We start from the raw sequence: 14,598 nt of genomic DNA on the forward strand, positions 1-14,598 counted from the left end.
ATCATCCTACCCCTCCTAGAGACTTCTGGTATTACAGATTGTCCAAACCAAATTCCATTTGGGCACTGCTAATTGCATTCACATTATAGTTTCTTTTAGCAAATTTACTACAATAACAATCATACTAAAGCAAAGTAATGGGAAAAAGATTTTAGTAAGTGGAATGTGTTATTAGTCTCTGTAACAGACACTGGTCATTGAAGACAGAGGCTGATAAAACCCCCCATTTCAAGTAGTGAAATATTCATTTCCATAGAAGAGTCATATTATTGCCCTACATTACAAACAACTCTTAATAAATAAAAAAAAATAATTAGAAATGTTAAAAAATTTGAAAGCCATCTTATGGAGCCCAATGCTCCTAACAATGGTTTAGTTATTCTAACTACAGAATACTAAAAATACTAAGAAAATATTCTGCCTAAAACACAATGGTTGGATGGTTTGTTCTGAGACACAGTGATGAGGATGTTTTAGGCATGTTTGAGAAAGATCGGTCTAATGCCAGAATAAGAGTTTTCTTTGATCAGGAGCAGGGAGGAGAGAGGCATTCTACTCTCATTTTCACTAAGGACATTAAAAAAGTAAGAAGTATTTCCAGAGATGTCAAAAACAGAAGAGACAAAATTAAACAGACTACATTTTTTTTGGCGAGACCACCCAGAATTACAAAGGGAAAAGCTGCACAGAGGATTAGAAAGAAGTTAACTGGGGACTTCTCCCTAAGAACTTCCATCCAAATAGGCAACAAACCTCAATACACTGTACAGGGGGAAAGCAAAGGTCCCATCTGTACAATCAGGAATATGAACTGCAGGCAGAAAGGATGCACATACCTTTCTCTTAGAAATAACTTAAGACAAACTAAGATAAAGATCTTCAGAGAAGAACATGTTGCAGATTTGTGAGCAGTCCACTCTATAAACTTCAGTAAAAGCCAAAGAAGCAGCATAGTAACATTAAGGAACTACTACTTCAGGCAAGTCAAAATACTACTTTGTTTATGTGGGTGTTTATAGCCTCTACACTACATGCACACATGTATGATATTCACTCACCTCTTTTACCTTTGATTTTTCTTCTTTTATTATTTCTTTCTAGACTAGGGATTTCAGGAGAAGATCCCTCCTGCAAGTAAAATCATCTATTAAAAACCAACAAGAATAATTTTGCCTAAATCAAGAAGTAGAACATCCATCATCTTTTCAATCATTAATTGTAGGCACAGAGAAGACTCCACAATTTGTTTGCACACTCTTCCATAACTCATCATTTGCTCTGCTCTTAAAAGAGGGAAGACAACAGAATGCTGTGTTTTCATCTCAACTAGGAAGAAATATTAAACAGGCCAACAGCCTTCTTCTTGCTCAGATGTTTAAGATGGCACTTGAACTAGAGTTTCTGCTCCACAGTTTTAGTTGAAGGTGTAGAGGATTAAACAGTAAGGAATTAAAATTATTGCTTTCTGCAAAACCATTTTGTGAAACTGATCACCAAGATTTTTTTTAACCTTTGGATAAATCTAAGACCAGACTGTGAAACAAATTCAAATTTAAGGACATAATTTGGGGTATACATATTTTTTTTAAAATGTTTTTATTTCCTTGCTTAACCATAAAGCCAGAAACATCTAAGGAAAATAAATTTCTACTACAGGCTAGCTTCTATTTAAATTGTGTTGTGAAACACCAAGATGCTTGCTACAAAAGTAGTACATCCACAGAAATATTTTACTAGCTTTTGTTTACCAACATAGTAGGCCAGGTACCAAATCAAATAAAGAGCATTTGTCATTCCTCTTGATTATAAAAAATTATCAAAAGTCCCACACTATGAAAGCAGAATTTAAAGAAAATTAAGTCAAACAAGAAATTAATTTAATGTTATCAATCAAGACTATCAGATGGGGAAAGTCTTCCTTGCACAGATCTCTTCAAAGCTGAATGACCACTGTTAGAGAAAGAACCTTTTCAGCACACCAAAGCTGGACAGAATTACACACTTACTCCAGTTGCCCTTCGCTTCTTTCCAATTCCTTGGCTGTCATTCTGTTCAGTACCAGATGTGCAGCTACTGTCTGTAGCCGCATCTATGTTATTAGACACTGCAAGAAGTGAAGCACTATTTGAAGCTGGACGATTTTCTTCTGAGATCTCTAATACATTTTGCTTTTCAAGAAGAGGTGTTCTCTTCTCTGGGCTCTCCTGGTCTTGTTCTGCAAGGCCTGTGATCTCAGAGGTGGCCTGTAGGCTGTGACTTCTTCTGCTAGCCTCAGTTCTTTCAGACATAAAAGGTGACAAAGCAAGAGATGGTGTCGCCTCTTTCTGATCAGCTTCAATGTCAGTGATTGCCTCATATCCAGATGTTATATGATGTGAGTGGCTGGCTGCAATTACTTGCCTTTGCCCACTTTCTTTAATTTTGGCTTGTTCACTGAAAAAGCTATAATCAGAAGGATTTCTGTCTGTTATGACACTGCTTTCAGAAAAGCTACGTTTTCTGGCAGAGCCAGATACTGCTAAAGAAATCCCTTCCCACTGGAATCCTTCCAGAGTAGATGGATCAGATTCTTCACTGAGTTCTAGACCTTGCTCATTTTGAACAAGAGGCACCATTTCTATGCCAAACCTTTAACAAGATAAAAAGAAAAATAAATAAATGAGTTACAAGCCTGCCACGCATAGAAAAAAGCCTCCCCTCCCCTTCCCCAAATGTACATTACTGCTCTAAGTAGTAGGTTTAATACCATTACACTGGTATTCTGTGCTTTCTACCTCATCTGGAAATGGAACTTCTCCTGTGTATCACATAATCAGACTTAGCGGCTAAGAACTGGCAGCATGATTTTCAAGTCAGAAATCACGTTATTATAACTTATTCCCAAGCAAGACTAGAATAATCAAATATGACATCTGTTCAAGACACTTCAAATACTTCAGGTTTAAGGAGTCTCAAAAATGCAGATTTATATAATTGCTTCCTTAAAGACACAAGCAAACTGCGTATCAGAATAAAATATTAACAAATGAAGAGTGAACATTTATACTGCTGTATTTCTTGTAGTCCTAGATGAGGACATAGGCAACTGTCAGAGCATTGTTCCCATCCTGATTGCATTTTTACATTCTTCCATTACTAGAACTTGAAAAAAACCTACATTGTTACCATCCACATTCAGATATTAAAGCAACCATTATGAACTAATCAGAACCTTTTCTAAGCAGATTACTTTTACTTATCTATGAACAGACATTCATTCACAGCATCAATCAATAAAAACTCTGCAGTATTTGCAAAAAAACGGTGTCATTTTCAAAAACTCTGCAAAAGACCATGGCATAGCAAGCTTCATTATGAGTTCTTAGTTTTAGGATTTTGGAGTTCATTTCAGATATGGAAAACAACAATCCTCCCCCCTCAGTGTGCCCTGAGAAGCATCATTAGATCTGAAAGCTACCTACCTTGGTAAACCTTTGCCAAGTTCCTGTTTCTTCTTGGTTACCTGCTGGATGACCTGATCCCAGTTAACATTTCGCCGGGAAGCACTAAGAATCTGCCTGAGGGTAGGTTTAAGCCCTGACTCCTTCTCTGTCTCGCTTCTCCGAAGACAATTCACATTCCGAATGCGACGTGCGTTATTGAGATTGGGCTCTGGGAGATGTGTCCCGACTTTGCTCTTCAGACTGATATGCCGTGTCAGGTCTCTTTGCAGAGAAGCAGGCAGGCCAAGCTTGCTTAAGTCAGGAAGAAGGCCGCCTCCTGACTGGCTTCCTCCTTTTTGAAGCTCATTATCTGAAGGATTTTCAAAACCTTCCATTTCAAACTGATCATGTGACTTGACACACTCTTCATTCCCTCCCCTGTCCTGTGAAATTTTCAAATCCACATGCAAAGGGTCCTGACTGCTTGATGAAGAAACCGTGGGTTCTATCTGAAATGCAAAATTTTTTAGCTCAACAGGAGCAATACTTGAAGCAGATGTTTTTTTATAATCTTCCTTTTCAGAGGTGATAGTTTTACCATCAGGAGCATCACAGGGTAAGCAAGAACTAACAGAAGAACCCAGCTTTGCAACTCTTGCTTCTGACTTCTCACTTCCCATTAAATCATCACCACTCACGTCTCCTAACGAATCTAGTCTGAACTCCTTCTTTGGCAATGCTTTCCCAGTTTCTCTCCTATTCTGGTCACTTGTATCTTTGCAAGAACTTAAGGGTGCATTTTGCAAGGAATGGTTGGACTGAACACCTTTGGGATTTTGTTCTGCTTCACTTAAGTTATTAACAGGATCTCCAAGATTGCTACCAAGCACACCTTTGCTGTCTTGTAAGTTACCAACACAAGCACCATGCAGTTTTGATGAATAAGAGGAGAAATTGTTTGTTTCCAAGTTCACTGCATTCAAATGATTCTGTTCTTCACTACTAGTTGATGATAACAAAAGCCTGACATTTTTTAAGAGACTGTTCGTGTCTTGCTTTGTCAAGGATAACTTCATATCTGTGATATTCAGTAGCGGGGATTTCACTGATGGCATCCTATTACTTCTGCTATCATCTTTGTCAGGCTTTTCACCACTGGAACAGTCTTTTACAACCTTGCAAGAATCAAGGTTATCTGAGGTTCCAATAGAAGGGGAAGATGCTTCATGTTCTTGAAGTTTTGAAAGACTAACATTGACTTCACCATTTTTTTCTTTCACTGACAAATCAGTAAGAGGCGTAAGTACAGAATCCATTTTATCCAAAGCTTTTGAATTATCTTCAGACCGTGCTTGTTGCTCTGCAGTTTTCTGGGATGGGTAGGGAGTCCAGCGATATGTTTTATCTCTGGAAGGACTGACACTTTTTCCACTGGCTCTTGAGGTTTTGCTTTCTAGTTGTTTCAATAGACTAAAATCCAATCCCCCTTCAGCAGCAAGCTTATCACTAGTAAAATCCAGAGAGTCATCCCTATTCCTTCGATTTCTGTATGGCAGAACATCGCCTTTCTCTGGCTGCTGCCATGTGTACCTTTCCTTACTGTATATACTTGGCTCTGGTGAATATGAATCTCCCAAGCTTCCGAAATTCCAGCCATTTGCACCACGAGAACTTGATTTCCAGTTTCCTCCATAACTCTTGGAATTCCAGCTAGAAAAATGACCTGTTTCTTCTGAGTGCCAAGCAGAATTTCTTTCCCTGGCACCATGATGCCAATTTGAGGTTCCTCCTCCCCGCCCACTTAGATGCCAAGCATTTCCAGAATTCCCATAGTTATGTCGATTTGAAGGGCTTCCTGAAACATTCTGGTGCCACCCAGAGCGCCCCCTTGCACCTCCTGAATGTTTGTTTATATTAAGGTTCCTCTGAGAGTGTGAAAATTTGCCTTGTCTAGGACTAACATAATCATCTTTTTCCCACTTCCAGTCCCTTTGTGATGCACTATGATGATGCCAAGACGATTGATCATAAGCTTCTCTTTCTTTGTATGCAGCTCTTTCTTCTCGCAATCTCTGTGATCTCCTATCATCACATTCTAATTCTTTGTTTGCACAACTTGGTTCAGTTTGCCTACAAAAGAATTGAGAAGAGTCTAAATTCTGATGCTATTCTACTAAAACCCAACAGTCCACAAGCTTCATGAATTTTATTTGCACTGGGAAGAAAATATATTTTTAAGTTATTTATTATAAAAATAAACAAGATACTTTTTTAGCAGCTTTGCTGTTCAAGCTTCAGTAATGTTTGACTTTCAAAACAAATGTACCTTTACTTAAAGATGATAATTTCAAAATTTCTCTTATAAGAACAACTAATTTGGTGCAGGGACAGTTCAATAAATTAATTCTCAAATACTTGTCTCTAACTTGAAAAATAATATTCCTTTTTATTTACTACTGGACTAACAAGAAACTAATAAAAATAAAGCTTTTTATGTTATATAATCTTTGTAATTTGATCATTCTTAGTAGATAGAAAACTTAGTAGTGAGATAATTATTTTTTCTGAAGACTATTCTGCTGGTGTTACGTGGTGTAACTACAGTGAACTGACACAAAACAGAGGAAAGTCAGGCTGAAAACCCCATTATTATCCTTACTGGATAATAACTGATGTGATGGCTCCATTTATAAAGGTTAAATTAAAACAAAGATGTAAAACATCCACAGAAGATGTATCTCAGATACAAAAGTGATTTGTCTTCTTTTAATCAAGGGACTGGAACAGTCCACAGCATGCAATGCTCAGTCTGTATGAGCCTCCCAGCAGCATTATCGACTGCCCTTTGGATAGCACTCTTGCTTGGCAACTTCCCACAAACACGTGGCAAACTATCACATGTACATTTAAAGATAAATGCTCTCTTAAGAGCTACAGCTATTCCCAGGGTCAGCAGACTAAACATTCTAAGTATTTATCCAACAAAATTAAGAGTTTTCATTAAAAGTTCTTTCCAGAAACTAATCACAGAAATGCATCCATTCTAGATCCCTGGACAAGAAAGACAGTAAACTTTTACACTACTACCCAAAACAAATTGATTCGAGTAAGCTGAAAATTCATACTGTATTACCCTTTGGTTTTGATACATTCCAGTTCTGCTAAAATATTCACTAATAACTACTCTCTAATGGAAAACAGTCTACTGTGCAAAATAATCTGATCTCTAAGACAGGAATTTAAAAAAACATCTAAGTGATACAGTAAGTTCTAAGAGCTGACTCAACTAGATTATGATCTAACGGAAACAATTTTTCTGGATTAGTAACTTAATCCTTGTACTTTCTGCTTTTCCCCCTCTCCAAACCAGCACTCTACAGACAGAGATTTTATATGGTTTTACTCGCCTCAGAACAACACTGCACTGACAACATTACTCTTCTTCCATAAAACAAAAAAAGTGGCATTTTTGCTACCTACATTAACCAGTATGAAAACGTTACCATTGTGCAGTGTAGGGACACACTAGCATGACAGTGATGTCAAAACTTAATAATCTCCACAGATTTCAACATCTAAAAACACTAATTCAAATTTCTAGCCACAGAAAGCAAGAGCTTGTTTTAAAAATTATACGACCCTTTAGTATCATCACTAGACATCTATTCAAATAATATATTCCCAACTGGAACATCACACAAGCAATGCTCATGTGCAGATTTGCATGGAAAATAAAAGACAATACTTAGTACTTTCTGCAGCCTTCTATTTCATAGTGAGCCACTGGAACTATGTTTAGCTAATGGTAAGCAGCAAGGTAAAAGCGGTAAGAAATTTCATTCAAGATTAGGGGATTTCAGTGTGACATTTACAGAATAATCCAGTTCATTTTATAAAACAAACATGTTCAGCAGCAGTTTCTTGAAGGCCAGGTTCCTACAGACAACCTCCACCATAAACAATATTAGCACTACTGTCCATTTATTAAGCCTTCAGTTAAAAAGGTATCAAATATTAAAATAAAAGCATTAGGATTCTCAAAACACAAGACTGTTTTTACCCATAATGGAAAATTATTGTATTTCCTTACTAGCAGGAGAAGAACAGGACAAGAAGATTCAGCAGAATTATGTTTGTATGTCAAAACTATGATATCCACACAAGTCTCTTGGATTGTTCTCATAACAAGTACACTGGCTACAGGCAGTTGACATTTCATGAGCACCTAAGCCCCAGGAGTGCATCCTCATTGTGTTAAAAGCAGTTCTATGACCGAAGTGGAGAAAGAAAAACTCACCGGTTCCGTTCCTTCTTTTGCTTGATTAGTTGAGTGAGTTCTTTGTCAAGGTATTCTTCTTCTGCCTCTTCTTTCTCATCCTCTTTTCTGTCATGGGCATTAATGTTGTCTTTGTGCAGCTGACTGGAGATGTGTTTGGCATATGCTGACAAACCCACCAGTGTCACCCTGCACACCCGGCATTCATGGCTGCTATCCCTAGGAAGAGAGGCAGAGGGTGGACTTTCAACTCTGCCAACTGGCATGGCAGGTGGCTGTGGTCTTACTTTGTTTCCTCTGAATGGGCTTGAGTTCAAGGCAACTAGGTTTTGCTCAGTATATTCAAATTATTTGAATTCTCTGGCTTTTTTCTTTCAAGGTTTAGTTTTTTGATGGTCAGCTTTTACAAGATTTTTTTCCAACAATCAAGAGGTAAGAGACTTGGTAATAAAGATGTGTTAACTGGGAGGAGGAATTCTTCTTGAATTGTTGTACTCAAAATCTATTCAGAGGAAACATAGTGAGCGAGGAGGCAGAATGAAAGGCTTCCAGAGCTAGCAGGAGCTCTGAAGCCCATCCATGCTGCCAGCTGCACTGGGGAAACCTGGTGACAGCTTCTACATTTAATCCCTGCCCTGAGCCTTCCCCCAGTGAAATTTAGAAAAGGGAAGAGGCAGTACATGGATACAGCCAATCCTGATACAACATAACCTAAACTGGGACAGCTGAGACTGCTGCCTGGAATCCAAAGACTCCACAGCACAGTGAGCGATGGGAGGGTGTCTTTAGTTCACTGTACTTTATTTGGTTCAAGTGTGCACGAGGTCTGCTTTCTACTTTAGAGGACTTATCTTACAAAATATAGAGAAAGTTGACAGCTGTACCAGGCAAATGGTTTTACTCATGTTACTGGATTAAGGTTACAAGACTTGAACTTTTTTTCTTTTTAAGAAATTCAGATTTCTAAAACCACAACAATTTTTCTCCTGACAAATCCTTCCAATACTCCAGTGTTAAAGAAGTACATTGTTAACTTCCTAACACAGAAAATATATTCACCAGATTAAAAAAAAAAAAACCTAGAAAAAAATTAATCAGAATATACTCCACTGCTAATAACTGAGCAGGACCAAGACAGGATTCACTGACTGCCTCCACAATGCTTCTTTCAATTCTGCCAGTTAATTTATAAAAGCAGATCTGTATGTCCCCATGGAGCACTTGACACCAAGGTCTTAGAACATAAGCATAGCAATATGACACACAGTTCATGACTAGTGTCAAGAAAATGGAATCCATAGAGGAAAAAGACAAACATGAATCCTTGTTTTTTTAGTGAACAGTTAAAAATAAAATGAGTAAAATGAGAGAAAGATCAAAATATGTACATTCACTCAAGGTAGTAAGGCAATAGCCTTATTGGAGTGGTCAATCAAGTGTCATCAGCTATGTTTTATTTATCCTGGATATCAGTGGTTTTCCCTACTAACATAGTTGAGATATTTAATTAATGCAGTCATTCAGACACACCTAGTGATGGCTTTATTTTAAACAGCCTAAGTATTAAAAATCAGAATTTTTATGTTTAATTATTCTGTATGTTGCAGCCTAGCTAATTTCAGATTAAACATTAAGATAAATTTCATTTATGATGTTAGTAGCTTCCAAATTTAGCCTGTACTTTCTACAACTAAGTGTACTTAATTTTGTACACTTCACACTTGCTAATAAATATTCAAAGCCCATATCCTATAAATTGTGCTTTGGGCCATCTTATTAATGCAATAAAGGTAACCAAACCAGTATACTTTATTAATGTCATTGGAAGAATCCTCTTCACACTCATAAATGGCACAGCTGTGCATAGCTAATAGGACTTATTTTTAACTTGGGTCATCACACAAGGCAAACTGCAAATAGAAAGTTGGCTTCTCACTGAAAAAGATGTTCTTTTTACATAACATTCCACTTCACTCATAAGGATTGTCAATGAGAAACACAGCCCAATGGTTCTAGTGTGGTAATAATTAGGCTTTAAAGAACAATCCACATCCCTCATAAGACCTATGTTTCAATTCTTTCATAAAACATATACTCATTTATAAACTAAGTAAACGCAAAGTTTTATTTACTTTGGACAAAGCCAGTGAGTTAACAGCTGGGCTGAGGACAAAGAACTTGTTTCTATCACATCTAACTTGCAAGCTACTAATTACAAAGCTGTGGTTCTTGTACCAACTGAAAGTCTGAAAAGACAAGACTTCTCTGACCTGCTCTTAATCTGTAAGAGCCTAAAGAAAAAAAAACCAAAAAAACTTTTTTTTTTTTTTTTTTTAACTGCTTTAGTTGAAGATAAACTGGCTAGGAGTTCAGATAGCTACACTTGGGGAAACTTAAATTTCCTTCAGTTCTACACTTTTCCTAAGCCCATTAATGCCATCCAGAACTAGCACAGTCCATGACACACACTGATCATGTCTACACATTCCCCTACCATACAAGAACACAACACAATCCTAGTTGTTCAACAAGACAGCCAAAAGAAATTTGAGGTAAACACGACAAAAATGTTCTCAGTATAAAAGCATCCAAGAGCTTTATTTACTGCATGTGTACTTCAGACTGTAGACTCAATGTCCCTTGTAACAGGAGCACTGTTTCACTTTTAACTATAAACAAATGAAACCCAAATATGCTACAGCTTTGTACTTGGCTCTTGAGATTGATAAGCTAACTTCAAAAGGGAAAAAGTATGAATCAATGTGTGTTTCCTTTACCTCCTCTTCCATACAGGAAGTCTGAAAAGTGACTGCTAGTTGGATAATAAATTTCAAGGTAGTATGTTGATACTCTATACACTTTAATGGTATTATCCTCTGTTACACAATTCAGCCACACCCATGAGCTTCACATTTTCTTCTTGAAGTACATGGTTATAAAAGTCTCCTAAAGAGCTTCTAATTAAATTTAAACAGGGAGGAAGAAGGGGCACAAGAGAGAGAACAACGCTGCTGTTGGCACAGTGAAAAATTAAGTTAATTGTTTTGAGAACAAGCATCTTCCGTGCATTCTTCTGCAAGAGTAACGAAAACAGATAGTTACATTAGTAATAAAAAATGCAATGATGAAGAAATTTAACTTAACATTAGTCCTATAGAAATGGAAAACCAAAAATTGACCAATCATTTGCAAGCCATTTCAGACACAATATATAACTTCTAGAAATTAGTGTTACTTTCCAGAGCCATTACTAAACTAAAATCAAAAATAAAATGTAGAAGGCAAAAATTATGATGTCAAAATAAGTGACATTTCAGAATCATTGTCAGAAGAACAGTCCAGAACAGAAGTGCTCCACAAGTCAGCTGACCAGAAGCCAAAATTGGGTTTCTAGTGCAGAGAGCATTCTGGCTTTTTTCCCTGGGCATAAGATAGATGCCTTGACAAAATGAATCCCCCACACCCCAAAGAGTGGAAAGAGGCTTAGTTTTAGTCCTTTAAAAGATGCTTAAAACAGATTTGTCATTTGTTAAAGTTTGTGCTGAAAGATGATTAAAAATTAATCTGTAGATCAAATATTCAAGTATTTGACAGCATCTGATGTCAGTGGCTACCTCAAAATCCATACACTTGAAATCACTTTATCGTGTACTCTGGTTGCAACCTAATTCTCTATTATTAGTATGATATTTGAATATTCCTTAACTTCCCCTCTCTCCTTTCCAAAGATTTCAAATAAAACAAGGAAACCTTAAAGAAAACACCATTCAGCATGGTTAGGTCTCTTAATCCAGCAACTGGACAATGGTGGCAAACAACAATCACTCTAGCAGGTATCATTCTCACAGTGTTTTAAAAGATCAACAACTGTTTTTACACCATTGAAAACTTTAAAAAACTCAAAAAAATTTAAAAAGAAAAATACCACTGTACCTAATTCTGACAGAGGCAGAAATCTAGTGCTTACAAAAAAAATAAAAGAACCAAGCATGAAACTGCCAAGAATGAAGTAATTTTATTTCACTGCAGTCAAAGCAATGCAGGTGAGCTTTCTTCCACATCGTTTGCCTCCTGTGTTTCTGACATCACAAGAACAGTTCATTGCCAGCTGTATGACAAGGCACGCTACTAAAATGAAACGTAAAAATAAATTGTGCAATTCAGCTTGTATGGGAAATAGGTCAGGAGTTCTTCCAGAAAGTGACATCCAAAATGGCACAGGGAAAAAGGATGCAAGATTGTTCTCATACCTTCCCTTCAGGTTTTCCAGTTCTCTGTGGTGAAGCATGCTTCTCATGTGTTCTTCCATCTCCTTCAACATGAGGAGAAAAAATAAAATTGGTCAAAACAAAATAATATGCTATATCGTGTCTGAAAAGCTCACTTTGAGAATTCTCCTGCCTTGCACAAGGGTGTACTCCTTGTACTCCTGCAGGGCTGTAACAGTTGCCATTCCTGTTCCTGTGACTATGAAAACACAGGTAGGCACACCTGCAGGAAGTTACGCTACCTTTCCCAAGATGAACATACATGAGTCATTAAAGCTCAACACAATGGAAGCAGAATTCCAGGAAAAAGTCAAATAGCAGTGCATGTAGCACAGTTTATTATAGTGATTTTTCACTGTTGAGAAACATTTTAATTAAGTCTCATTAAGACCACTCTTCAGAATCACAGTACTTAAAACTGTTTTCCTGTGCAATCTGAGCAGTTGCTCTGCATTTGTATTATAAGACAGCTGTAAATTCACCATCACATACTATTTTACTCGGCCAGACACTTCAGAAACTGAGATGAACATGTCAGTTTGTTGTTTACAGCAACCCTGATCCATGAACAGCAGTACTTTTATAATTATTTACTATTGAAAGGGAGCTGGCAGAAGAGAAAGAACATTCATCACTCAGCAAAAGGAAGTAGTCCAGGTGATTTAACTTTCTTTGGTGTATGACCCAAAGTGTTTGGAAATCTTCAAAGACCAGATACTAATCACTATCCTCGCTAGCCCTTGAAAACCTATCTGCAAAGAGAAAGGAATATCTTCAATTTTGATGAGTTGTGTGAATTAAAACACTGGCATTTGCCACATCTCCACATGCCATGCAGCTAAGCAATACACAAAAATCCGTTAGGAAACACTCAGTTTCAGTGCTGATTTTGCATAAATACACAGCACACAGAACATGGACACCAAACTGACACATTAATGAAACACATGCTGTGCTACACCATTCCATTTGGCTCTTCCATATGGAAACACAGACCTCCCAAAAGGAAATTGAAAAATTGTGTATTGCAGTATTCTTCCCATATCACAATTTACAGCCAAATGTGCTTTTCACTTTAGTATCTTTATAAAATAATATAAGAAACCTGTAGGACCTCACTATTTTTAACATTCAGAACCAAGCATTCTGCACAGCTCACTTCAAGAAAGATACTCCAAAGCACATGCAAATATATTCTTTGCTTTGAGATAGACCTACGGCAATATATACCTGGAAAAGGGAAATTGTACTTTGCACAATTTTAAAATGGAAGCATTCTCATTCATATTTCATATTAATATCTACTGATACATATCAAGCATTAATTACCTTTTTTGAGTTGTACACAATGTGACATAATGCACATTTTCGTTGCTGAACCATGCTTATTACTCTGGAAATATCTTATCCCATACCTGCAAATAAAAACAATTTTAAAATAACCAACATTCAGGATTATTTGTTTTATTAATTTATTTTACTAAATAAAGTAAGCAAAGTTACTGTTCATGAAAACTACTGTGTTGAACTTCAGAGAATACATGCTTCTCATGCATAGTCAGTATTCTTCAAAAAAAAAGATAAGGTAGTTTTAAACAGTCATCTAAAACACCTATAATAAAAAGTAGCTTTCCCTTTCTTCCATTTTGGTCCTTCTCATCCAAGATGTAGTACTCATTCAACAGCCAGAGATGTGTAGGAATCCTCTTAGCTACTCAAATCAGATTAACAGAACACTTTTCACTGGGATGATGACAGGGAGATAAGGAATTGGGAAAACCAAGCAGGGCAAACTCAGATCTTTGTTTTAGTACACAGGGCCGCTCAAGGAAGATATTTAAGGCCCTAGAAAAATGAAACAGAGGCCATTCACGACATCAAAGACCACTAGTCTTCAAGTTTTATCAATCCATTTACCTACCATAAAATAAAACCTGAAGTGATTTAAATTCAGTATTTTTTCTCATTAGTCTCTGAAAGAAGTACACATATGTATGTACTGAAATACACTAACAGACAGCATTTTAACACTAATCTACTTAAGACTTGCATATATGCAAATGAAAGCAGTAGCAGGTCAAATTAAATGTCATATGTATTTTATCATAATGTTTAGCTCATAAGGAGTACAATGAAACTAGAGTCTAGGTTATAATGCAAAACCAGGTATGTCTGTTTAAAAAACAGGGTATAATCTTTGTGCTTTTCTTTCTCTTAAAAGACACTAAAATGCAGAATGATTGAGCATTATTGTAATTTTTTATTGACTTGGCAGAGGTAGCTCCTCACACTAAACTGGAAACAAATGTATTTTTTTAATATTTGGCATTTTTGTATCTGCACAGAAAAATATAAATCCTTTCAAGTTTTGCTATCTTATATTAGGCAATTTCAGAGCTAACTTAGCTAATAGATCAAACTTCACCTGCAAGAGCTTTCTTCAAGAACTCTTCTTCACAACTGGTTCCCTACAACAAGTTCCCTACAAAGTTAATTCTAATTATTCAACATCAACCGTCTTTATCAGGGGCACCAAAACCTTCAGATCTGGTCCTGACAAGATGTGAGCAAAGGGAAGGAACAGGGTTTTTCCCAAATCCAAATTATCTAGAGTCAAAGCAGCTTTGATATT

General features: G+C 36.8%; 1 protein-coding gene across 4 annotated transcripts in view; it reads right to left on the reverse strand.

Annotated features, from left to right (window-relative positions):
- The window catches only part of ZNF106 (zinc finger protein 106), a 40,449-nt gene that overhangs the window by 18,875 nt on the left and 6,976 nt on the right, over window positions 1-14,598 (reverse strand). For all 4 annotated transcript variants that reach the window (XR_015287648.1, XR_015287647.1, XM_086891770.1 and 1 more), the window contains exons 2-7: window positions 13,296-13,381; window positions 11,949-12,010; window positions 7,720-7,917; window positions 3,462-5,552; window positions 2,007-2,628; window positions 1,059-1,128 (exon numbers count right to left, since the gene is read on the reverse strand). Coding sequence is in view for 2 of the 4 variants with exons in the window: in XM_086891770.1 (XP_086747896.1) it covers window positions 1,059-1,128; window positions 2,007-2,628; window positions 3,462-5,552; window positions 7,720-7,917; window positions 11,949-12,010; window positions 13,296-13,349 (3,097 nt within the window). In the remaining 2 variants the exon portion in view is untranslated. The remainder of the gene's footprint in view (window positions 1-1,058; window positions 1,129-2,006; window positions 2,629-3,461; window positions 5,553-7,719; window positions 7,918-11,948; window positions 12,011-13,295; window positions 13,382-14,598) is intronic.

This window comes from Cyanistes caeruleus, chromosome 6, assembly GCF_971803275.1.
Source record: "Cyanistes caeruleus chromosome 6, bCyaCae1.hap1.1, whole genome shotgun sequence".
Classification (NCBI taxonomy): domain Eukaryota; kingdom Metazoa; phylum Chordata; class Aves; order Passeriformes; family Paridae; genus Cyanistes; species Cyanistes caeruleus.